The sequence below is a fragment of the Coregonus lavaretus genome (genome assembly GCF_964263955.1).
Source record: "Coregonus lavaretus genome assembly, chromosome: 28".
Taxonomy (NCBI): Eukaryota; Metazoa; Chordata; class Actinopteri; order Salmoniformes; family Salmonidae; genus Coregonus; species Coregonus lavaretus.
The window spans coordinates 5717180-5743720 of NC_140015.1; the positions used below are offsets into that span (position 1 = coordinate 5717180).

Sequence of the window (26541 nt, forward strand, 5' to 3'; positions counted from 1 at the left end):
TCAGGCATATTGGTTCTCAAGTATGTAGCAATACAGCTGAAAGTTCTTTAATAGATATTTGGGTGCGTACATAGGCTCTTTAGGGTCTGTAGGTGGGTACTCCCCCACCGAGTCATCGAACCATCCCCCAGTCCGGATCAAGCCCTTGATGTAGTTCAGGTCTCGTTTTTCCACATAATCGCCCCAGCGGGGGAAGTCTCCATTCTGGGCAGAGATTAGCTTTTGGGAGATTCCCTCTGGTCTGAAGCACCAGGAACAGTGCCAGCCTGCGTAGTGGACGGGGCTCCCAATGGACCACTGCACCAGGATGTGTCCACTCTTCCTCTGGTAGTTCCGGAAACCCGGCATGGAGAAGTATTCCCTGCGCCTCAGTGATATCCCGTCTCCATTGTAGACGGCGAAGAGCATGGCAACAGTGCAGGCGGAGACAATGTCCAGCGTCCCGGGCTGCCTCCAGAAGAAACCATAAAGGGACTTTCTCATATGGATGGACACAGGTTCCGTCCAGCCGTCGTAGAGTTTGAGGAAGAGGATGCCCTCGCGGGCCGGGATCTCGTCTGCGTCATTGATGAGGAAGACATCATCCGGCCTGGCGCCTTGTACCCTGGACATCCCGTCACGGCTTAGAAACGTTCGCAGGTAGTCGTCAGCAATCCACCCGTTCTGCTGGCCACCTTTAGGGAAGTGATCGAGGAAGACGTAGAGGATCTTGTGGTGCACATAGTCGTAGGTCCCGTTAAGCAGGAGGCGCAGGAAGTGCAGCGGCTTGGAATCTCCGTAGGCCGTGAAGTTTGACTCACACACCAGGAAGAGGTCCACGGCATCAGCCAGCTCGTGAAAGCGGGCGTGGAGGAGGTCAAACTCATGGTTGATGTTAATGGCGTTGATGACCCTCCGCGGAACCATCCTGGGCGTCAGACGCTCCTTAGTGGGCAGGTTGGAGTGTTGCACCATGGTGGGGATGCCACAGTGAGGGCCGTGCCAGCCTGGGCGACACATACACTTCACCAGCCCCTTCCCCCTGGCTGTTTTCCCTGGGGCTGACTTGGGTTCCACTTGGTGTGCATGCAGGATCTTACGCTGGCCCTCTCCAGCTGCCTGTACCCTTTGTCCCGAGTCGTCTTTGAGAAAAGTCATTTCCGTCCCCTCTCGGAAGCAATATGCTCCAGACTTGGTGCGCACAAAGAACGGGGTGGGGTCATCGCGAAGATGGAAGCTCCGTTTGTGAAGTTCTCCCCATGGTCCTTTGGGGTCCGGGAGAGTGATCGTTATTCTGTTTACATTCCATGGATTAGGCTGCTCCTTGCCCAACGTGTCCTGAGTGGGAAAACAATGAATCATATCAATGGCAATATCATATAAACCCAAAACAATGTATAATCTGCCCCCTCACCTCACTGCCACACCCTTCTCCTCACCTCCGCGTTCCCTTGGTCCTCCCGGTCTTCCCCTGGTTCCCACAGGCCCGTGTCGGAGGGTCCAGGGAGAGGCCTCCTCTCTGGGTGAAAATTGTATGGAGGGTCCCCATTCCTTCTCCAGAGGAAGCTTAGGGCCTCGAGGTTGACAGAGGAGGCATACAGCTCTCTCAGCATAGGCATGTGGTGGAAGCCCTTGCAGTATTGCAGCAGGGAGAGGACACACAAGGCCAATGCGCCGAAGATAAATAAGTTGTGCCTTCGCATCTTCATCCTGAAAAACAGACATGTACACAACTCTTTAGCTAAATGGAAGTTTACAAACTCCTTACTTAGTTAACAGTTAGGCCCACATAACCATTCCGAATGTTTTGGCATTGTTTGCATGCTCATCAATATATATTTACATAAAGTAAAACAACAACTTGTCTTAAAGAAACAAAAAAGCGTGACCTACAGTATATTAGATTTGAACCCTGTTTACTCATCACCCATTGTTAATGAATGAGACTGGTAAAGAAAAAGAATCAGGAAACCAGAAGAAACTAACCAGGAAACGAGAAGAAACCACCAAGGAAATCAGCAGAAACCAACAGTACACAGACAGCGCTCTACACACTCTACACAATCTGGGCGATGAAGCATTGTGTGTGAGCCAAACAAAAGTACGTAGAACTACATAGAAAATGACTCTCCGCCGCTGCATTTGCGAAACATGTGTAGCATCCTTAACAGTCCAGGAATAGCGTACAAAATCCAAAGGGAGTTCAGTTACCCATTTAATCATATTTGAGGACTCTTCCTGCATTGTTAACCTGGTTGGGTGTTCAATTAAAAGCCCCCACTCACTGAAAGCTTACAAGTGCTTCAACTGCCTTTTTTACTTGTGGTTTTCCTACATTTTACATTTTAGTAATTTAGTAGACGCTCTTATCCAGAAGGAATTAGGGTTAAGTGCCTTGCTCAAGGGCACATCGACAGATTTTTCACCTAGTCGGCTCAGGGATTAGAACCAGCAACCTTTCGGTTTCTGGCACTACGCTCTTAACCACTAAGCTACCTGCCGCCCCTACGTAGACTGCAGGCACTCTGGCTACTTTCACTTTAACCCCCTGTTTTGCATTCTTGGCATGGTTGTTTAGGGTTAAAATTGGGCATAAGCAAAACAGGTGTAGAAAACTGGGTTAATTATTATTTGCTTATATGACTGAAATACCATGAAGTTATTTTTTATCCAACAAGAAATGGTCTATCAGAATGGAGACCTCTCCATTCCATTGTGAATCAAATCACATAACTAAGATACATTTGTCCTCACTGCAGTCTCAGAGAGAAATCTGTACAGTGGACTGCTATGTCTGCAGCTTTGCTGTGAGACTCACTTGTTAATCCAATCACTCCAGCTCTTACTGTTTCCCCCTATTTCCCCTTCTAACCAGAACATTTTAAAGGATGAGTGACAGTTTTGTATGTTATAAATATTTACTAGTAGCCTACAGTATATGTTTTTATTGTCTACATTTCATAACATTACATTGTAGGCTATAACGCAAAGTTGACCAAATGATCTGTTCATTGAAATAAATAATCTCACGTTTCATAGTACTGTTGTTCTATTGTTACACCATGATGCCTTTGGTGTTGGAGTACAATGTTGTCTCATCCACCAGCTAATGCTAGCAGTGCTGCTGGTCACGGACACGTGAGTATGAAGACATCAGGGTCTTCAGGTCGTGGGAAGTACTCTGTCTTTGTAAGAGCTGACATGTAATGGTCTTTGTTGACATGACTCCTGGCACTACTCGTGCATAATCAGAAGTTGGTTGCAAGGTTAGCCATTCTAAGCTGTGTTTGTGAAAAGGACCTTTGACCTTCTGAGATTGAATTGACTACACATAAGATAAACTCTCTCTTTCCACTTGTCTTCGTGGAATAGAAGTAGAACATTGAGATGTGTAGGACTGTATGCTTCCAAAGTAATGTCTTATTCGATTACACTGTACTGATGATGACTTATTGTCATCAAAAATATGAATGTAATGATATATACCGTAACACTTTATTTTAAGGGTCCATAATAAACCATTTAATAGGAATAATATGAGGCATTTACAAACCGCTTGCTCACCATTTATTAATCACTACTCCCACATTTGTACATTTTTGTAAGCTAGTTATTCACACATCTATATATATACTTAAACGTCCTGTGTTGTGTGCTTATTCTTTTACCAGGTACTGCATGAATGTCTACGATTGGCATGCCCATCTTTTTGTGAGAAATTGCACTGGTCACTCAAAACGTTTATAAAGTATTTGTAAAGTAAAAATAGTGCTAACTTTAGATTAGGTAAAATACTAATGATTGGTAAATGGTTTATACATGTGGGAGTAATGATTAATAAATGGTGAAAACACAATTTATAAATACCTTATTACAGACCCTTCAAATAAAGTGTTACAATGTATACTGTACACATCATGTAGATAGACAGTAATGCACATTAGTTTAAAATATCACTCTCTCAAACCCTTCATGGGGAACATGTTTTTACTGTCAAATAAATACAGCAGGCCCAAAATGTATTGCATGTCATCACTTCAGTCACCCAAGTTATTTTATACATCCTGAGATGAAATGTCGCTCTTCGACATGATCTACAACTTGCTAAGATAACCATATAAAATGGTATGACCTGTTTTCATATCTCGTTCCATGTCACTTTTATATGGAGCCCGAAGGTAGCATATTAACAATAATTATTAAATCATCAAAGTTTATTGAAATGTATGATGATATGTTAATGTCTGACAGACAGGTAATATTGTCAAGTCAGGCCCTTTTTGTACAGTTGTTCTCTGATCTGTGCGTACACAATCTACTGTGCACACTTACAGGAACACCTGTCAACTTCCTAGTGTACTTCCTTTGTTTAATACCTGTTTCTATTGTGAAACCTGGAAGCAGGATCTGGGAGTCTACTCAACCTCATAGTGGTGCAACAGTACCTAAAACCAATCTGGGATTTTATTTGACCATATAAAGGAAAAAATAGCTATTACATGTGAATGCAACTACAACTCAATTGCACCTGGATGTTTTGCGGGCGATGGGTCACTTAGTTGGGTTATTTTCTTTGAAAACTGCTGGTTTATTGATGCTGGGTGCTGGTTTATTGATGCTTGGTTATTGAGATATGACCCAGCGGGTCAGTTCAGAAGACAAGAGGTGTTGCTTAGTAGGGCTTTCAGATAGTTTTGGCCACCTGTGAGGACAAATGTCATTCGGGTTAATCTGTTCTGTTGTATTGTTATCACATATTAAGGTTGAACACTAATATTATTGTAGCTTTGATGAGGCTTAGACAAGTGTATGAGTTCCTCAAGAGCCTATGCATATCCCAATATTGTATCTCAATGTTGGGATATGTAAATAATAAAGTTATGAATTTTATATGAGAATATGTTATGTGCAAAAATATTAAAGGAACGTTTTTTATTTGCATTGTACATGAACAAGTGACAAAATCATTATCTAATAGGCCACACCTCCTGAAAATAGCCGATGGTTTACATTAAAAAAGACCCAGCTCCGTGTCAACCCAACTGATGGTTAAAAAAACTAACAACTGCAGGTTAAATTAACCCATGTTTGGGTAATCCAAACAACCCAACATGTTGGGTTATTTACGCAACCCAACTGGCTGGGTCAAAATAACCCAGCGTGTGATCTGTCCAATATTTAACCAGCGCTGGGTTACCAAATAACCCAAATGAAGTTGTTTTTAGCACAGCTTTTTTTAGAGTGTAACCCCATTGCTCTAGGAGCTTACTTAGACTTGTAAAGATAAAGAAAGTCATGCGGAACTGTGTACAATCTTCATTGCAGCACACACCTTAGGGTTGGGCCCCTATGCAGAGGATTAGTTCTGGTAAATATGACTACATATCTTCCTCCTTACTGATCTCCACTGAATGAAATTCTGCTGATGTCACGTTCGTCGGGAACAGAGGACCAAGGCGCAGCGTTGAAGGTGAACATGCTTTTTATTAATGCTACACGAACAAAACAACAAACGATAACGTGACGTCCTCGGTTTAAACACAAACCTAATTGGAACAAGATCCCACACCATACTGTGGGAAACAGGCTGACTAAGTATGGTTCCCAATCAGAGACAACAAGCAACAGCTGATTCACGTTGCCTCTGATTGAGAACCACACTGGCCAACATAGAAACACAATACTAGAACGAACACAAATGAAAACTCACACCCTGGCTCAACATACTAGAGTCCCCAGAGCCAGGGCGTGACAGTACCCCCCCCCCAAAGGCGCGGACTCCGGCCGCGCCAACCAAACACCACAGGGGAGGGACCGGGTGGGCACTCCGCCTTGGCGGCGGATCCGGCTCCGGGCCTGATCCCCACTCCCTCTCCAACCCCCCAAAGTACCCCTGGTCCGGTCTGGCCCCGCTGGCCGGAGCTGGACTGCACACTGGTGGAGCGGATTGCTCTAGCTCCGGCGTGAAGCAGCTGACCGGTGCTGGACCAGGCACCGGTGGAACAGGCACGGGCCATGCCGGACTGACGACGCACACCACTGGCTTGGTGTGGGGAGCAGGAACGGGCCGGACCGGGCTGGCGACGCTCACCATAGGCTTGGTGCGGGGAGCAGGAGCGGGCCGGACCGGGCTGGCGACGCGCACCATTGGCTTGGTGCGGGGAGCAGGAGCGGGCTGGACCGGGCACCATTGGCCTGGTGCGGGGAGCAGGAACAGGCCGGGCCGGGCTGGCAACGCGCACCATAGGCTTGGTGCGGGGAGCAGGAACAGGCCGGGCCGGGCTGGCGACGCACACCATTGGCTTGGTGCGGGGAGCAGGAACAGGCCGGGCCGGGCCGGCGACGCGCACCATAGGCTTGGTGCGGGGAGCAGGAACAGGCCGGGCCGGACTGGCGACGCGCACCATTGGCTTGGTGCGGGGAGCAGGAACAGGCCGGGCCGGGCTGGCGACGCGCACCATTGGCTTGGTGCGGGGAGCAGGAGCGGGCCGGACCGGGCTGACGAAGCGCACCACTGACTTGGTGCGGAGAGCAGGAATGGACCGGACTGGGCTGGCGACGCGCACCACAGGCTCGGTGCAAGGGACAGGAACAGACCGGACCGTACTGGGGACACACACCACAGGCCCTACGCAGGGATCAGGAACGGGCCGGACCGGACTGGCAACACACCCCAGTACCTCTCGCCGTGCCTCTACACCTTCCTTCCCCTTTTGACCAGTGGCCCCCGTAACCTGGCGGCCTCCTCTGCCAACCCGCTGGGCCGCTCTATCGCGGTCTCCTGCTGCCCCGTCGTCCACGGCGTGAGCCCCCCCCTAAAAAATGTCTGGCCTTCTCTCCTACCCGTGGACCAGGTCTCCATATCTCTCGCCAGCCTTTCGCCCTTCTGCTTCCAAGCCAAGCCCCTCTCTTCCTCACACGGCTTGACCCAGTCGAGGAGGCGAAGGAGATCCGCTAGAGATCTCCCTGGCGATGGCTCCTGGACACGCTGCTTGGTCCAGTCTTGGTGGGATCTTCTGTCACATTCGTCGGGAACAGAGGACCAAGGCGCAGCGTTGAAGGTGAACATGCTTTTTATTAATGCTACACGAACAAAACAACAAACGATAACGTGACGTCCTCGGTTTAAACACAAACCTAATTGGAACAAGATCCCACACCATACTGTGGGAAACAGGCTGACTAAGTATGGTTCCCAATCAGAGACAACAAGCAACAGCTGATTCACGTTGCCTCTGATTGAGAACCACACTGGCCAACATAGAAACACAATACTAGAACGAACACAAATGAAAACTCACACCCTGGCTCAACATACTAGAGTCCCCAGAGCCAGGGCGTGACAGCTGATTGGTCCCACATGGAATTTGTGTAGGTGAGCGACTCAACGTTAAGATATTTGAGGGTGCATGTGGTGGCACATCACAGGTTAATTCCTGGGTAGTGTGAATGATTGTTTACAACTGTGCAGAAAGGCAATTGACCACAAAAGTCATCAGTTACACATTAAACATTAGTGTGTGACAAGGAAGTCTCGGCTTTATCCTCTGGAGAGAGAGCCCAGTACCCTTTTGTACAATGAAACCTATTCTCTCCCACTCACCATGCTCAAATGTCACCCTCTTTTTTCTGTTACTCTGTGCACAGTGCATTACAATACCTTCCTTCTCCAATATGGAAGGGTAAACCTCCCCCCTCCTCCCGTCCCCCTTCCCTTACCCACGTACCTGCCAACCTGCTGCTCTGCTCATTCCTTCTGCTCCTCTAGCTTTGGGTTGCACACACACACACACACACACACACACACACACACACACACACACACACACACACACACACACACCTGATCCTCCGGTGTGCTGCTTCATTACAAAGGTTGGGGATAGGCTACCTGGGCAGTCCCACAGTGCTCCTATTGTGTCTGGGAAAGATTATCATCATACATAACATCCCCACCCACACACACCACGAATGCAGAGGCTACAGTGTTGTGCATTGGAAATAAGTAAATTTGCTCTGACAAGGTATTTGTCTAAGAGCAACCATCAACAACACAAGCTCCCATGAAAAGTCAGAATGAAAAACTGGAGAGTGACGGATAAAATGGGAAAAGGGGAACAGACAATGTGCGCTATGGGCCCTGGTCAAAATGTGTACACTATAAAGGGAATAGGGTACTATTTGGGACGCAGCCTTAGAGGAAGGTCACAGCTACATAGGCCTATAGTCGTTTTGGTAATTTATTAAGATCCCCATTAGCTGTTGCTAAAGCAGCAGCTACTCTTCCTGGGGTCCACACAAAACATGAAACATGACATACTACAGAATATCAATAGACAAGAACAGCTCAAGGACAGAACTACATACATTTAAAAATGGCAGACATAGCCTACATATCAATACATACACACAAAATATCTAGGTCAAATAGAGGAGAGGCGTTGTTGTCACGACTTCGGGCGAGGCTGCCTCCCTTCCTTGTTCGGGCAGACTTCAGCGTTCGTCGTCACCGGCTTACTAACCACTGCCGCCCCAATCATCATCACATGTGTCTTGTCTTGTCAATCACACACACCTGGTTCTAATCCCCTCATTAGTCTGTGTATAAGTGTTCCCTCTGCCCCCTTGTCCTTGTGGGTGATTGTTAGTTGTGAGAGTAGTATAGCTCGGTGGAGCTACTCGTACATTTTGTTGCCAGGGTAGATTTTCCCCTGTGCCTATGTATTATTGGATTCTACCATTACAGTGTATTTGCCAGGGATGAGAGTTTCCCCTGTGCCTGTTTTGTTGATCGCTATTTGAGCGCAGATGTGTGTCAACGAAGGAATAAACTCTGTCATCACACGCATCACAGTTGTGCTGTGAGATGTTGCTTTATCTGTTTTTTGAAACCAGGTTTGATGTAAATTTTTGTTCCATGCAATAATGGCTCTTTATAATACAGTACACTTTCTTGAATTTGTTCTGTTCTGGATTTGGGGACTGTGAAAAGACCCCTGGTGGCATGTCTTGTGGGGTAAGTGTGTGTGTCAGAGATGTGTGTAAGCTGACTATGCAAACAATTTAGAATTTTCCACACATTGTTTCTTATAAAAAGAAGAAGTGATGCAGTCAGTCTCTCCTCAACTCTTAGCCAAGAGAGAATGGCATGCATAGTTTTTATATTAGCCCTCTTATTACAATGAAAAGGCACCTGACTACATGACTGGACAATAATCAAGATAAGACTAAACTAGATCCTGTGGTGCCAAAAAAGCAGAGCATCTCTCTATTATGGACAGACCTCTCCCCATCTTTACAACCATTGAATCTATGTTTTGACCATGACAGTTTACAATTTAAGGTAACATCAAGTAATTTATTCTCATCAACTTAGTACATAAAAACAGATCATATATATGAACCCCACTTCCTGGTCCACAATATACTGAGAGAATGACCCACAGTACCCGTTTACGGATCCTCTTTCATAAAACTACAATACAGAGTCATGTTAACTTCTGACTGATCGTTCTTTGCTCTCTTAAAAGTGACATCCGTACACCCGCCATACGCCACATGATCAAACCCTTCAGCAGCATGCAATATGCTAGCTAACCGGAAGTAGCTAGCCAAAGATATCCCCATGACAAATCATAAATCATGGTCTCACAGCCCTTGTTAATGTGAAAATGTGACAGAGTGCCTATCAGGGGTTGACATTAAGGCTTGCCTTTAAAAAAGGAAGTTGAACTGAGCAGTAGGGCCAGTTCAATCACCCACAACTCCACTTCCCTATGAGTACAGCTGTCATCATAGGGAGTTTATAGACTATTATTTGGTAACCCAGCGCTGGGTAAATATTGGACAGAACACTCGCTGGGTCATTTTGACCCAGCCAGTTTGGTTCCGTAAATGTTGGGTTGTTTGGATTACCCAAACATGGGTTAATTTAACCGTCAGTAGTTTCTTTGACCCATCAGCAGTTGGGTTAACCGCAATGGAGTTGGCATGATAGCACAAACAGATCTGACCAGGAAGTCTAGGCTTTAAACACCAATAGCAGACTGTACAACCAGGAACAAAGATGTCTCTGATGTGATTGTATGTTGAAATTCTCTTTCGCAATGGCACCTCAAAGCAGTTGCATACAAGCACATTAAAGTAAAAGTTAATAGAAATAAACCTACAGAGTTGGCTAATTAATAATCTACACCAAACAAACATGTACCTCAAAATAGAATGTGTCCAAACATGACCATAAGATGAGAAAGGGAGAGAAAACTGAACGTGTGAGACAGAGGGAGAGAAACGGCAGGAGAGAAAGAGAGACATATTGTGATGAAACATACCTCCCTTGCAGGTAAAGTCTAGCCATGAGGGTTTGTTGGCAAGAGGAGCCCCACTGTTATTTCCGATTGAGAACTCTCTCTTCTTTTTTCAACATTGCCAATACTTGCGCTACTCTGCTACTCCGCTGTTTGAACTAGTTGGTAGAGCTTCCATACAGCGGCAGGTGGCCTCGACAATGACTGATAGGACAATAACCACCAGGCTACCAAACTGAATTTACAACAGTGAACACAGAGAGCGAGAGCGAGAGCGAGAGACAGACATACAGACAGAGAGAGAGAGAGAGAGAGAGAGAGAGAGAGAGGCTGGCAGGCAGGCAGGCAGGCAGGCAGGCAGGCAGGCAGGCAGGAAGGAAGGAAGGAATTCAATCGGGGTCTGAACTTACCATTGAGCATTAGAATAGTAGAATACACAAAGTGCAAGTTCGAAATTTGGTTGTGCATCAGCAGTTTTCCTCTTCTTTTGTCAGTCCCTGACAGTCACTTAGCCATGTCAGCTAACAATTTTTTGATATGTAAATTAGTCTAGCCAGTTATCTAAACTTGTAGAAATCATGGACGAATACAAACCGGGCACGCAGGGCACGTGCCTAGAGGCCCTGACCTCCAGGGGTCCCCCATTGATTTTGTTTGTCACTCTCACTCAGATATCATTACAGTTTTTGCCTATTGCTTACACATTTTTGCAGAATTTGGCTCATTATGTCAAAACTCAACACACAAGCCAATCAGACATAGCACTTGGAGATTAACAACTCACATATATGCCAAAATGAAACACTGCAATCAAAACTTAACACTCCTTTCTAAAAATGAAATTCTTGCAACAAAACCATACACACAAGCAACATTTGAATTACTCTTTCATATCACCAGCAACACACTGATGGGCTTTATATAAAACACTGCAGTCTTTGTGTTTCTATTTTTATTGTCATTTTATTGTCATTGACTTCTGTAAAACTCAAAAGTAGAATTTCTGCAGTAATCAAACAGTATTTACAAAAAAGTTTTTACAAAAAAAACAAACATTCTTACAGAAATTCTTAACATCAAATTTAGCAACAAAACAAAGGTAAAAAAACTAAACAATTACTGGATAAATTGCTATTGGGGGAAAAAACATATACTTGTTTTGTGTGTGTGTGTGTGTGCGTGTGCGTGTGTGTGGTGGGGGGCGGGGGGGCTTATGGATCACGCCTTCTGTTCGGATCTGGCCACAAGACCTCGTCAACATCACAGGCGATGTCCTCGCGGGCTAGGCATCGGGGAAAATATCGCCTTGTGTGCCGAATCCATCCTTGGATTAATCCCACCTCAATGTCTCCACATGCCTCTTCCATTGCTTGCAGAAGAGTCATGCGGGCATGTGGTTGCAGATCATATACTTTCCACTGCCACGCTGAAAATAATTCCTCGATTGCATTTACAGTAGAAAGGGGCTGTAAGGGGGCAGGTATAAAACTGTGAAATGATTGTGGTTGTTGAACCAATCTCGGACCAGAGCAGCCCGGTGGAAACTAACATTATCCCAGATGACAACAAACCTGGGCTGCTGTGGTCTGTCCTGCACAACTGCATGTAGTGCATCTAGAAATGCAATGATCTGTCCTGTATTGTAGGGACTTAGAGTGGCATGATGATGCAGGACTCCTTGGACACTAATTGCAGCACACAAGGTGATATTTCCCCCACGCTGCCCAGGGACATTTACAACAGCCCTTTGTCCAACTATGTTATGGCCCCGACGCCTGGTTTTGGCCAGATTGAAGCCTGCCTCATCCACGTAGATGAACTCATGCGGCAGTTCGGCGGCATCAAACTCCAGAACTGTCTGTAACAGAGAATATTGAATAGTGTTACTGAAAACACATACAGTAACTACAATGTCTATATTTTCACACAAGTAGGGGCTGGGTTGGGTGATATAGACAAAAACTACAAGCTACAGGCAGGGCAGGTGGCAGCATAAACCCTCATTCCCACATCACAATATATAGTATGTAAAGTAAAGTGACACATACCTGCACATAATCATGGTGCAGATCCTTGACCCTGACACTGTTCCTCTCAAATGGCACCCTGTACAGCTGCTTCATTCTGAAGTTATGTTTCTGTAGGATGCGACTTAGTGTAGAAATGCTGACCCTGTTGATATTGTTGAATTCATTTCCATTTGCAATTATGCGTTGTTGCAACTCACGAAGTCGGATTGCATTATTTTCTCGCACCATTTCAATGATGGCAAGCTCTTGTTGTTGAGTGAAGAGCTGTTCCCTTCCACCTTGAGGAGGTCGTCCAACCATTAGAAAATGCCACCACAAGATGTCATTGGTTAGGTTATTTTTCACATACTGTACTTTCAAACTGTACACAGTACTGCAACATCACAATGGTATTCCTTTACATATACAGTACTTCACAGCACTACCCATTTTTGTATAGTATAGTTAGTACAGTAATACTGTAATATGATACAGAATCATGTGACACATACAGTAGGTACAGTCTGGAGTAGAAACTTGAAGATATACCTGTTCTCCAGTCGGAATGTCCTTATTATCGATGCTACTGTGTAGCGACTGAGGTTAGGGTGGACTCTTTGCCCAGCCTCCCTCATGGACAGGCCATGATTTATGACATGGTCCACCAGAGTAGCCCTGATGTCATCTGATATACGTCTCCGCACTGGTCCTCGTCCTCTTCCACGTCCTCTTCCACATCCGACTCCTCTCTCTCTTTGTCCTCCTCTTACTCTGACTCTCATTGCCTCCATGCTTGCAAAGTTCTAAAAATGGCTTACCTGAGGCCTATTTGTAGTGCTAAGGCTCAGACTGATTGGTGTTCTGTTTTCTGTGCAAGTGTTTTCAGGTGTGTATGTAAGTGCATACAATTGCCAGATGAGTTTTGCATTTTGAACAGAGTGTTTTCCCAATGATAACAGGTGATTTCGTTTTTGAACAAAGTGTCTAATGTAAGAAAACGTGTGTAGTGTTTCGCAATAAGTGTGTTACAGAATTGCAAACAAAGTGCAAAGTTGACATTGTGTTTAAGCTATGGTTACACTGTGTTTAAGGTATGCTACAAGAAGTTTAGGTATTGAGGCTTTGGTCTAAGCATTCGGTTTTAGTGTGTAAGCAATGGGCAAAAACTGTAACATGGCACAAGTCATGGCAGTAGATAGCTACTGTACTGTACTGGTGGCAAAAGGGTGTCAGCAAATATAATTAAAAGCTTAACCTATTCATGTATGACAAAGCTCAGATGCAGTTGTCAAGTCAACACATCCGTCAGTGCTGCTGTGAACTGCATCACAAGAGATGCAATTTCAATATTGTTTGAGTTGCTTTGTGTACCACCAAATTTGCTTGATATGATTTTATTGCAACACTGCTCTCTGCATCCAAGTTGCTTGACATAAGCGTTTCAAAGAGCTCTCAGTCAAAGCGAGCGCATCAACATAAGCTCCCTGCCCATTCAGCCTTTCTTTTCAAACTTCCTGGTACTTAGCCATGAGAGAAAAAGTACTTTTTCAAAAATGTTGAGCATTTCTATCCAAAACAAATATTATGGGTGATATTTTAGTCACTCAAAACCAGTGTTGGAGGTAATGCGTAACGAGTAACTTAATGCGTTAGTTTTTCAATTGAATTAATCAGATACTTAGTTACTTAAAGGAGAAAAACATCATAATAAAATGCAAAATGTGCCTCGGGGATAAACGCCTGTCAACTGCGAAGAACTCAACTTAAAATATCAAGAAGTTCCTTCAGGCAGAGCACAGCTCCACAAGACTGGTGGAGAAAGACCCACGCCAACCGATTGATGTTGATGCTGAGGATGACGGTGCCAAAACAGAAAAAGCTAGATTTCTGTTTGGCTAAACCTGTCACCCGAGATAACTAAATTAACATGTATGCGTCTTTGATGATTGTTTGTAATTCCTTTCATTGTGTCACGTCTCCTCCCGTTGATCCCCTCCGGCGCTCTGATTCGCCGGTCTACTGAGCCACCGGTCTGAGCGCACCACCTCGGCAACACCGGAACGGAAACCCAACGCACCCTAATCACCTCCAGCACACCTGCAACTCATCATCTCATCACCACCCCTATTTAGCCCTGGACTGTTCTGGAGGATGATGTGTGTGATTGTTAATCATCGTGTTGTTTACTCTATCTTTGTTATTTCTCTTGCTCATTGTTTAAGTAAACCTTGACCTTGTTAATTCCTGCGTCTGCGTCCTGCCTCTTCTTTACTCAGTATGCATCACAGAATCACACACCAAACAAAAATAGATGCAGCAGGAGTTTCCCAGTGCCTCGACCAGCACCAGCAGCAGCTTGCCCAGTTGAACGCCGCCATGCAGGAAGTGCTCCAAACTCTGCATAATCTGCCCAGCGCTCCAGTTCCACCTCAGGGAGCGGCGAGTGCCCCCAATCCACCTGTTCCCGTGCTATCACCCACTCCTGCGGGAACCCTCGCCCTGCCGGAGCGCTATGACAGTAAAACTACTAAATGTAGCGGCTTCCTGCTACAGGTTTCACTTTATCTGGCGCGTCAGCCTGGGGCATATCCATCTGACCAAGCCAGGACAGCGCTCGTGATTTCGCTTCTTAAAGGAAAGGCGCTGGATTGGGCCACGGCAGTCTGGGAAGGAGAGGAGGCAGAGGCACTTCCCTACCTCACCTTTCTCGCTAGGTTAAGGGCGGTGTTTGATCATCCTATGGAGGGAAAGGATGGAGTTGAGCGTCTCCTCCATCTACAACAGAGGGAAGGGCCCGCGTCCGAGTACGCTCTAAGCTTTCGCACTGTGGCGGCGTCTTAAGGCTGGAATGAGCGTGCTCTGCGCAAGGCCTTCTGGAGAGGCTTACGGGAGGACATCAAGACAAAACTCGCATGTCGGGATGACGAGATGGACCTTGATACCCTCATCACCACGTCCATCCATCTTTAAGACATGTTGAGAGATAGACGGCATTCCCAACACCTCCCGGAGCCTCGACGCTCACCCCATCTGAGCTATGGAAGCTGCCCTGCTTCCGAGTCCTCACCCATGGAGGTGGGCAGCACCCCCTACACCACCACGGACCACAGATCTCCTGGCGGCTCCCTATCTAGGCGGTATGACTCCCGTCGCTGCTCCGTGAGTGTTACGTCAGCTCCTATCACAAAACCATTGTTTTTAGTTCTCATAACGGTGACAGATTATTTCTACCGCAATGATAGATTCCGGATCAGCGGGGAACCTTATAGATAGGGAGCTGTTCTCTGAATGGGGGTTTCCCACCGTGCCACTGCCATCTCCGCTACATGTCACCTCACTGGACAATAAACCCCTTGGATCAGGCACAATTACGCATGTCACTCTCCCATCACCATCACCATTCCCACACTACCTGAGCACCACGAGGAGCTGTCATTCCACATCGTCACGTCACCCCTTCACCGGATCGTCTTCTTGGGATTGACCTGGCTCAGACTACACAACCCCACCATCAATTGGAGCACCAAGAGGATCACAGCCCGGTCCACCTCATGCCGGAAGACCTGCCTGCCGGTGGTTTGTTGCTCTACGTCAGTGGAGAGTCCGGAGTCCGCCCCCCAGCCCAACAGTCCACGTGAGTATGCAGATCTCTCCAATGTCTTCTCTTCATTAAAGGCTACGTGTCTCCCTCCTCATAGGCCCTGGGACTGCGCCATTGATCTGCGGGAGGGACAATACCCCTCAAAGAGTCGCATTTACCCCCTTTCCATGGCGGAGACTGAGGCCATGGAGAAGTATGTGGCGGAGAACCTGACACAGGGGTTCATCAGACGCTCTACCTCTCATGCCTCCACCAGCTTCTTCTTCGTGGCCAAAAAAGACGCAGGACTGAGACCATGCATTGACTACAGGGGGCTGAACGCAGTCACCACCAAGTACCGGTACCCCCTCCCTCTGGTACCGTCGGACATCGAGCAGCTACGAGGGGCCCGGTACTTTACCAAGTTGGACCTGAGGAGTGCCTACAACTTGATCCAAATCCGGGAAGTAGACAAGTGGAAGATTGCATTCAGCACTACCTCAGGCCACTATGAATACTGCGTCATGCCTTAAGGCCTAACCAACGCACCTTCTGTGTTCCAGTCCTTCGTCAATTACGTGTTCCGGGACATGCTGAGTAGACAGGTGGTGGTGTACATCGATGATATCCTGATCTACTCAGCTACGTTCGAGGAGCACGTCAGGGACGTCTGAGCTGTCCTACTCCGCCTCCGGGAACACAGCCTGTTGGTGAAGGGGGAGAAATGCGAATTCCACCAACAGGCCATTTCCTTGCTGAGGTACTGGATCAGTCCTCAGGGGGTGTTCATCAAAGGAGTGAAGACGGACGCTGTCAGGTCATGGCCAGTTCCCACCACCATCAAGGGCCTACAGAGCTTCCTGGGCTTCTCTAATTTCTACCGGTCCTTCAGCTCCATAGCCGCCCCGCTCACCTCTCTCCTTAAGGGTGGGCCTCAGAAGCTGGCCTGGAATGCTGAGGCTGACGCTGCCTTCAAGAGGCTGAAGGAGAGGTTCACCACAGCGCCAATCCTAAAACACCCAGATCCATCTCGTCCTTTCATCCTGGAGGTGGACGCATCAGAGGAGGGCGTGGGTGCGGTCCTCTCCCAGCGGCACGGTAAGCCCGAGAAAATGTATCCCTGTGCCTTTTTCTCTAAAAAGCTTCCCCCCGCAGAGAGGAACTATGGAGTTGGAGACAGGGAGCTGTTGGCGGTGGTCCTCGCTCTGGAGGAATGGAGACACTGGCTGGAGGGCGCAGTCCATCCATTCCTGATTCTTACTGACCACCGGAATTTGGAGCACATATGGGCAGCGAAACGGATGGACTCTCGTCATGCCAGGTGGGCCCAATTTCTCACTCGCTTCCAATTCATTCTGTCCTACCGCCCAGGATCCCAGAATATGAAGGCCGACGCACTTTCCAGGATAAACCATATCGGAGAAAGGAAGGATCTGGGGGGTCCTATCCTGCCCTCGTCTCTCATTGTTACTCCTGTCGTTTGGGATGTGGACGAAGACATCCGCCTGGCGGCTCAGGAGGACCCAGCGCCTGCGGGGCGCGTGTATGTACCCACCAGTGTCCTTGACCACCTGCTGATCTGGGTTTGAACCACTTAGTCAGAGTTTGAACCACTTTACACGCACAGCTGCAGCCTCGCAATGTTCGGGTCTAGTCTGAGAGGTGATCCTCTTCACCTCATGTAGAGGTTCAACGTTCCAACCATTTTCAGATGTGTAGTGACCACCTCACGTCTTTCTGGTCTGATGTTAATTTGTCTTTCTAGTCTTTATGCACTCTTGGTAAAATGGGGCATTCCATCATGCTGACACGATCTCTGAGCTCACTCGGGGCGTGGCTACTTACTGGTGCAAAGCTTATATGAAAAACAATTATCTCATTAGAAAACTAAAATCACATTCCTATCTTAACAAAAATACTCTCATCAGTTTTCATATCTCTGTAAAGGATGAAAACCTGACACATACAGTGTGTATACTTTCCAAGTTACAATATTGTCTTGATACCATTCTTAATGACATCACAAAATACTAAACAATATGACATGATTATTCTTTAGATCCCCACTGACCATTCGCCACATTCTTATGTTAGAGATATTGTTCCAATATTCACTTTTTAATGTGTTTAGAGTTTCGGCGGGAAGACTGTCTGTTAACAAAGACATTCCTTTGGTTAATACTGGAGAGGGAGACCCTAGATCTCCTCTCCTTTAATTTACGACAGGGTATGAGCTATCAAACAGGCCCAGTCCCCTCCTCCCCTCTTTTATGGGTGAGAGAGGCCTGGTTACTGTCAACCATTGCCAAGCTGATCTACCCATTGGATCCTCATGGGACAGTTATGACCCTTGGCTTTGTGCTTAGGGTCGTTGTCCTGTTGGAAGGTGAACCTTCGCCCCAGTCTGAGGTCCTGAGCAATCTGGAGCAGGTTTTCATGAAGGATCTCTCTGTACTTTGCTCTGTTCATCTTTCCCTCGATCCTGACTAGTCTCCCAGTCCCTACTGCTGAAAAACATCCCCACAGCATGATGCTGCCACCACCATGCTACACCGTAGGGATGGTGCCAGGTTTCCATCGAGATGTGAGCTTGGCATTCAGGCCAAAGTGTTCAATCTTGGTTTCATCAGACCAGAGAATCTTGTTTCTCACGGTCTGAGAGTCCTTTAGGAGCCTTTAGGAGCCTTTTGGCAAACTCCAAGCGGGCTGTCATGTGCCTTTTACTGAGGAGTGGCTTCCGTTTGGCCACTCTACCATAAAGGCCTGATTGGTGGAGTGCTGCAGAGATGATTGTCCTTCTAGAAGGTTCTCCCATCTCCACAGAGGAACTGTAAGAGTGATGCACCAGAGCTCAATTTCGAGTCTCATAGCAAAGGATCAGAATACTTATGTAAATAATGTATTTCTGTTTTTTATTTTTTATACATTTGCAAACATTTCTAAAAACCTGTTGTTGCTTTGTCATTATGGGGTATTGTGTTTAGATTTATGAAGATTTTAATTTTTTCAATCAATTTTAGAATAAGGCTGTAACTTAACAAAATCTGGAAAAAAAGTGAAGGGGTCTGAATACTTTCCGAATGCACTGTAATTTATCTTCAGAATCAACACTAGAAATGTTACACTGAAAAATCAACACTAGATAACATTGGCCAATTTGCTGTGAAGGCATGCAAGCATACACACAAACACGCACGCACACACACATATGCACACACGCACACGCTCAACTTCTCCCTCATGCACATTGAGCTCGGATCCGGCTCCACAAGGAGGCAAAAGGGGGCTTATCCCCCTCAGTTGAAACTTGTGCCCCCTCAGTTTTAGTTTTATGTTCCTATATAAAAATAGCAAAAAAGTTCAAATAATTGTGTGACAGGTTGGCGCAAAGTCTGTATCTCCGCTGTGCTGTGTCAGCACAATGGACAGAACGCACTGTCCATTGGCTATGGAAAGTCACTGGGGCAGTTAGGTATGACTCCTTTGAGTTTCCATAAAAAGCGGGACAAAACAAGCTTCACGTAGTAGTCGTTCACGCAATGTCATCTGAGAATGCGCTGGAGGACTTTTTTAATGTCTGTGACTCACTCTATAAGTTATTTAAAAAACCAACCGTGGCTGCCCTGTACACTGGAGAAAGCTTAAAAAGGATACTGGAACAAAATAGTTTTGACAGCATTGTGAAGTTCCTCTGACATCGAATGCACATTACAACACAGAAGTAAGATTTGAGGCCACAGGGCTGTTGAAGGCGGTGACGGACCCCGAATTTAGGTTTACAGCCACCATGGTGCACTGAATTCTCAGTCTTCTCGATCCTCCAAACAAATTACTCCAGGCAAAAGCAACAGATCTTTACACTAGAGTCAAAGTGGTCCACAGTGCGTTGGAGTGCATCGAGAAGCTGAGGTGTGACAGCAAGTTCAAAGCCATTTGGGCACAGTGCAGTGCCAGTGGCACTGACGCACAACCAGCTCCAAGCAAACGACAAAGTTATGTAAGTACTCCAGAAATACATGGTGGACAGTACAGTAGGCAAACAGGGCAGATGATTAAAGACTGAGTGTAAAAGACTGCTCTTCAGCACGTTGGATGCTGTCATTGGTGAAATGTCAGAACGATTCAGTGAACGCAACAGCCAACTGGTGGAGGCCCAGAGAGCCGACTTTCTATATGTGAAAAAGATTAAACCATTCGCCTTTTGTTTACTGCGTTTGCTTAATGTTAATGTAGCTAGCCTAAATATAGATTGTGTCATGTCTTTATAGATCTGATATTTTGTTTACAAGGCCTACTACTTGATACCGCTGTTTTGTTCTGTTCGCATTCATTCATTCTCATTCGCAGTTGAGTTGGTATTCTAAGCCAAAGTGTTATTCAGTATTTTTGTTTGCATGCATGAATAACTAGGCTACTACTTTCAACATTTAACTTTGCATTATTTTGGTAAGACAGCAGTGTTTACGCCTGCATTCACGTAGGCTGTTTGTAATAGGTGAATTACCCTATCTATCTTATAGCCTATATTCATTACCAAAACTGCCTTATGCTGTCCATTGTGCTGATACAGTATAGCAGAGTTAGGCTAAGAATTTCACACCAACCTGTCACTTCAAAAGCACTCAATGATCTCGGAATCTCGGCATTTGAACTTTATGTTTATTGTGGTATAGCCTGATATTAGCAAAATTCAATATAATTCCAATGCAAGAACCCGAAAAAATTGTGCCCCCTCATTGATTTCAACTGCCTCCTTAGTCACTCTATCCTGGCGCCGGGTCTGATTGTGCTCTGTTGTATTCTAACTGTGGTAGAGAAAGTAGACGGGAACACAGATGGATATGAAAGCACACATTCTGTACATATACATGTATAATAAATGAACGTCCATCAAGCCAAAATCTGGATTAAATAATCTATCCCAAGGGTTATAATCCTATGATAATCATATCAAAACACCAACAATAAAGCATGTAATACTACTGTACTACTGTTCCTTTACTACTACTACTACTTTATAAACCCATTGTGTAGCAAGCACCAAACGATGGCACGAATGTTTGACACCTCTGAGTTACCTGATTGACTTGCCTGTAACAATTGCTGAAATTGAGATATTCTCTTCAGAGCACAAGCACTCATGGCAATGTGTCACCACTTGCCAGGGCAGGTGTTAGCCAATAGGGGGCCCAGGACAAATTTGAACAGTTAAGGGGCCTAGCCCTTCTAAAAATATGTACAACAGACCATGCATTAATATCAACCTTAAATTACTGCAGTCTATGGTTTTCATACAGCAAATAATCCCGACCTTGAGAGTGCCATGTTGAAGCCATAGACATTCACTTCATTACTTGGTCTAATGTGCATCAACTTCATAGATTACTAATGTGTGGGTGGGTTTGCTGAGGACCAAGCCCTTAACCTTTACCCTACCTTACCTACCTTTTATTGGCTGACTGAGCCTTGACCTGCTTAGGCACAGACAAACAGACCAAAAGCACACTGTATAACATTTCTTATAATTTTACAATAAATTACTGGCAGTACAGTAGCCAGTAGGTTACTGTAAATGTACAGTAAAATACTGGCAGCACAGAAGCCAGTAAATTACTGTAGATTTACAGGACCTTTACTGAAACACAAATTTACAACACATTATTGTAACACCTGACTAGAGCAACATGTTGTATTTCTAGAATTCACAGTGCATTACTGGAAGTACAGTGGTTACTCAACTGTTGTAGATTTACAGTGTAGGTAACTTGTGCCAACTATGTGCAGTATTTCTGTTAAAAGCATTTGATATAGGTATTTCAATACCTATTTTGTCATTTGTATTTCACTGGCCTGAAGCACAATTCATGTATTTTGTAACAGTTTTTTTGGAATACATGTATTTTGTGTTTTCTAACACAAGCCCACTTAACTTCAACATTCTCAGTAATGGTAACATTCTTTTTACTTGCTATGATTGTGATATGTTCTTGTTTATAATTTTTATATTTAAATGTTGGTAATTTAGCAGACACTCTTGTCCAGAGTGATCTACAGTCAGTGCATTAAACTAAGGTTGACAAAAAAAAACATATCACAGTCATAGCAAGTAAAACATTTCTGTAACCGTTACTGAGAATGTTTTTGTATTTATGGATACATTGGTCTTCAAAGTAGTTTGTATTTGTGAAAAGATACCTTTTGATATATCTTTGCCCATCTCTGACTAGTGCAAAGTATGATACGGTAATATTCACAGTAACCTACCACTAACTTTCTCTAAGTTACTGTAACATCAGAGCAACAATACAGTACAATACTGTAAAATTAGCCTACTATACTTTAAGAAAGTAAATGCTACTGTTATTGTAATATTGGTATTTTACTGTAATTACATGGGATTCGTGCAAGCAGGTTGTCTGCTAGGTATTTGTATATTACAGCATATTTATGAATATTTGTTTTTTTATATCACTTGCACTTCTAGGCCTACACAAAGGCTTCCAAACTGGCCATGATTACAGGGCAAAACAGACCAAAACGGCTTGGCAAAAAACTTGCTGCCACTTTGATCTGTCCTCTATACACATTAAATGTGTTACAGTTCAGGGTGAGGTCAGGTGAAGGGCAGGTCCACACAAAGACAGAAAGGAGAACAAGAGACCACAAGCTACTGAAGCTATTTGTCAACCTTGGCTGGTTATTTTCTAGGCAGCCAGTGTGGTAACAAGGCACTGTTTCTGTAACACAATCAATGGGCAAGATAGGGTCTATGGAAACTGTATATTGACGCCAATTACACCACTACATACTTGTCATCTACAAAAACCCTTTTCTCAGGAAGAGATATGCAAATAATTCCTTGTTCTTGTAAGGAAACGTGATACAGTATTTAAAAATGAAGTCACTGGTGTTTAAAGTTCAGATGAAGCATGTTCTTGAGCTGGTGGTCAATTTTAAATGAGTGGGAACTCAGTGGACTATGAGATAACCTTTGATGAAAATCATGTAGACAATCGTACACATAATCTTACAACAAATAGGCCTAGCAACATCAGTAAATCAAGGAAAATTATGTGAAAAATGCACATAATAACTGTATGTTCAAGTATATTCCTGGATTGATCATTTCGCCATAAAGTATCATAACGCTAAATGTTATATTTCCAATTTCCCTCTCACATTGACATTCTACGTAGGCCTACCAAACATCTGTGGACAGAGAATAAGCTTCAATTGGTGAAGGAAGGACGATTTCTCTGGTGTGCAGATGTGCTCGGGCCTCATTTATAAACATTGTGTATACACAGAATATGCCCCCAAAAATGCGTACCCAGTTTTCATGCAAAAGTTGCCATTTATAAAAGCTGAATTTGACTTGAGAATGTGCTTATCCTCCAAAAAACGACCATGCGTAGGCTGTGCACAGATTCTAGTGGTTGACGTATTGCATTGCAAGAAGGCAAAAGTTGTGCAGGAAAATATGATGACACTCTTATTCATAACAAAACAAACAGGTAGCTAAATATAACAACAATATGCAATCATTTGCTGTTAGTGAGAAGAGAAAATCGATTTATTTTATCTTTGCGATCTAAAATAATTAGAACTAGGCATCCATTTCCTATTTTTTATTTCATTTCCATGATCATTGCAGAATAAATTCCACACTTTCTGACTGTGATTGTTTCATATTCGCGAAATGCCTATCGGCCTACAACAAGTTAGGATAGGCTATCATTAGTGCCATCTCTCATTTAATTTGACCCACTTCACAATAGTAGGCTAAATACAGTTGAAGTCGTAAGTTAACATACACCTTAGCCAAATAGATTTAAACTCAGTTTTTTCACAATTCCTGACACTTAATCCTAGGAAAGATTCCCTATCTTAGGTCAGTTAGGATCACCACTTTATTTTAAGAATGTGAAATGTCAAAATAATAGTAGAGAGAATGATTTATTTCAGATTGTATTTCTTTCATCACATTCCCAGTGGGTCAGAAGTTTACATACACTCAATTAGTAGTCAGGTTTGCAGGCCTCCTTGCTCGCTTTTTCAGTTCTGCCCACAAATGTTCTATAGGATTGAGGTCAGGGCTTTGTGATGGCCACTCCAATACCTTGACTTTGTTGTCCTTAAGACATTTTGCCACAACTTTGGAAGTATGCTTGGGGTCATTGTCCATTTGGAAGACCCATTTGCGACCAAGCTTTAACTTCCTTGACTGTTGTCTTGAGGTGTTGCTTCAATATATCTACATAATTTTGCTTCCTCATGTTGCCATCTATTTTGTGAAGTGCACCAGTCCCCCCTGCAGCAAAGCACCCCCACAGCATGATGCTGCCACCCCCGTGCTTCACGGTTGGGATGGTGTTCTTCGGCTTGCAAGTTACCCCATTTTTCCTCCAAACATAACGATGATCATTATGGCCAAACAGTTCTATTTTTGTTTCATCAGACCATAGGACTTTTCTCCAAAAAGTTCGATCTTTGTTCCCATGTGCAGTTGCAAACCGTAGTCTGGCTTTTTTGTGGCGGTTTTGGAGCAGTGGCATCTTCCTTGCTGAGTGGCCTTTCAGGTTATGTCGATATAGGACTTGTTTTCCTGTGGATATAGATACTTTTGTACCTGTTTCCTCCAGCATCTTCACAAGGTCCTTTGCTGTTGTTCTGGGATTGATTTGCACTTTTCGCACCAAAATACGTTAATCTCTAGGAGACAGAACACATCTCCTTCCTGAACGGTATGACGGCTGCGTGGTCCCATGGTGTTTATACTTGCGTATTATTGTTTGTACAGATGAACGTGGTACCTTCAGGCATTTGGAAATTGCTCCCAAGGATGAACCAGACTTGTGGAGGTCTACAATTATTTTTCTGAGGTCTTGGCTGATTTCTTTTGATTTTCCCATGATGTCAAGCAAAGAGGCACTGACTGTGAAGGTAGGCCTTGAAATACATCGACAGGTACACCTCCAATTGACTCAAATTATGTCAATTAGCCTATCAGAAGCTTCTAAAGCCATGACATCATTTTCTGGAATTTTCCAAGCTGTTTAAAGGCACAGTATGTAAACTTCTGACCCACTGGAATTGTGATACAGTGAATTATAAGTGAAATAATCTGTCTGTAAACAATTGTTGGAAACATTACTTGTGTCATGCACAAAGTAGATGTCCTAACCGACTTGCCAAAACTATAGTTTGTTAACAAGAAATTTGTGGAGTGGTTGAAAAACAAGTTTTAATGACTCCAACCTAAGTGTATGTAAACTTCCGACTTTAACTGTAGATAAGCTATTTCAAGTATTTTGCTATTTTTTACCCAATCCGAAGCACAGTTTAATGGTAGAACAGACGGTTCACCTTTTCCACTGTCGTTTGTAGGCTACTGCATCTGAATACTGTAATGTCAAATTCTCGAGTAGACAATATTTAATTTATAAACATAATACATACACAGTATCATAACCATTGCAGAATGAATTCCTCACCTTTTCTGGCCATGATGAGTTCCCATTCCCGAAGTAGACATACAACAATTTACCATGCGCAACTTTAATTGTGCTTATTAGATAACCATGCGGTTTATAGGCTAACATAGAGTAGAATTTCTCAGGTGAACGGACAGTTGATATTTTGCATTGAAGTGTGTAGGTTACCACTGTAAGTAGGCCTACTGTAGACTTTTTTTGAGTAGACACCGTTTCAGAATTCACAGGCAGTGCAGCATATTTGGTCCGGGAAAAAGTAAATGTAAAACATTATTGAATTCAAAGGATATGTTTACAGATCCACAACAATTTGCAATTGTTGTTGTCTTTCAGAAACGGTCAGATACCGCAAATGTCACTGCAAAAGAAAACATTCTGTCTACACCTCCAAAAACATTTGATAAAGTTCGCCATTGCTATTTCCTTTAGATAGGCCTACTGTCTTGGCCTAACGCCTCGATCACACCGATAGAGAAAACCAATGGAATGCTGCGTTTGCCTTGCATCATTGCGTTGCAGAGGCAATTGCCGTGCGTTCGGTGTGGTGCATAAATTGTCAAACTGCATGCTAGACGGCTTGACAGAAATGGTAGCAGAAGGTGAATGTTGAACTTTTGTTGCACACATATCCAGATGATGCTGCGTACCATTTTGCGCAAAGGTACTGTTGGTGTGATCGAGGCGTAATTCCAATACTTCCAAACTATACAGCAAATAATGGCATTATTGTCATCATAAAAGGTGAATGATGTGTGTTTGTCAGGCGCAGTAAACGTTCACGTGTGCACAGTTTTACGACAGGTCTGATTTATAATGGGAAACGTGTATGTATGGTTTGCGCCAAGTTTATAGATCTCAATATTTTTGATATTTTGTGTTAAATTTACACCATGGTTATAAAAGTAGGCCCCAGTTGAGGAACCGCCAATGATGCAGTGTGTGAAGATGTCATGCCCTGGCTCTGGGGACTTTTAAATGTTGAGCCAGGGTGTGGATTTTCATTGTTTAGTTTGTCTGTGTTAGTTTTCTAGATCATGTAGATCTATGTTGGCCAGGGTGGTTCCCAATTAGAGGCAGCTGTAGTTCGTTGTCTCTGATTGGGGTCCATACTTAGGCAGCCTGTTGGCACCTGGTTATTTGTGGGATCTTGTTCCGTTAAGGTTTGTGTTTGT

At 44.5% G+C, this 26541-nt stretch overlaps 1 protein-coding gene across 1 annotated transcript; it reads right to left on the reverse strand.

Annotated features, from left to right (window-relative positions):
• Positions 1-25425, reverse strand: LOC311103564 (beta-1,4-mannosyl-glycoprotein 4-beta-N-acetylglucosaminyltransferase-like; the record flags this gene model as incomplete). Its single annotated transcript, XM_084145152.1, has 3 exons — positions 1-1317; positions 1407-1689; positions 25370-25425. 3 exons carry the CDS (start codon positions 25423-25425, stop codon positions 1-3), a joined length of 1656 nt encoding a protein of 551 aa, XP_084001278.1.
• Between the last annotated feature and the right edge of the window lie 1116 nt (positions 25426-26541).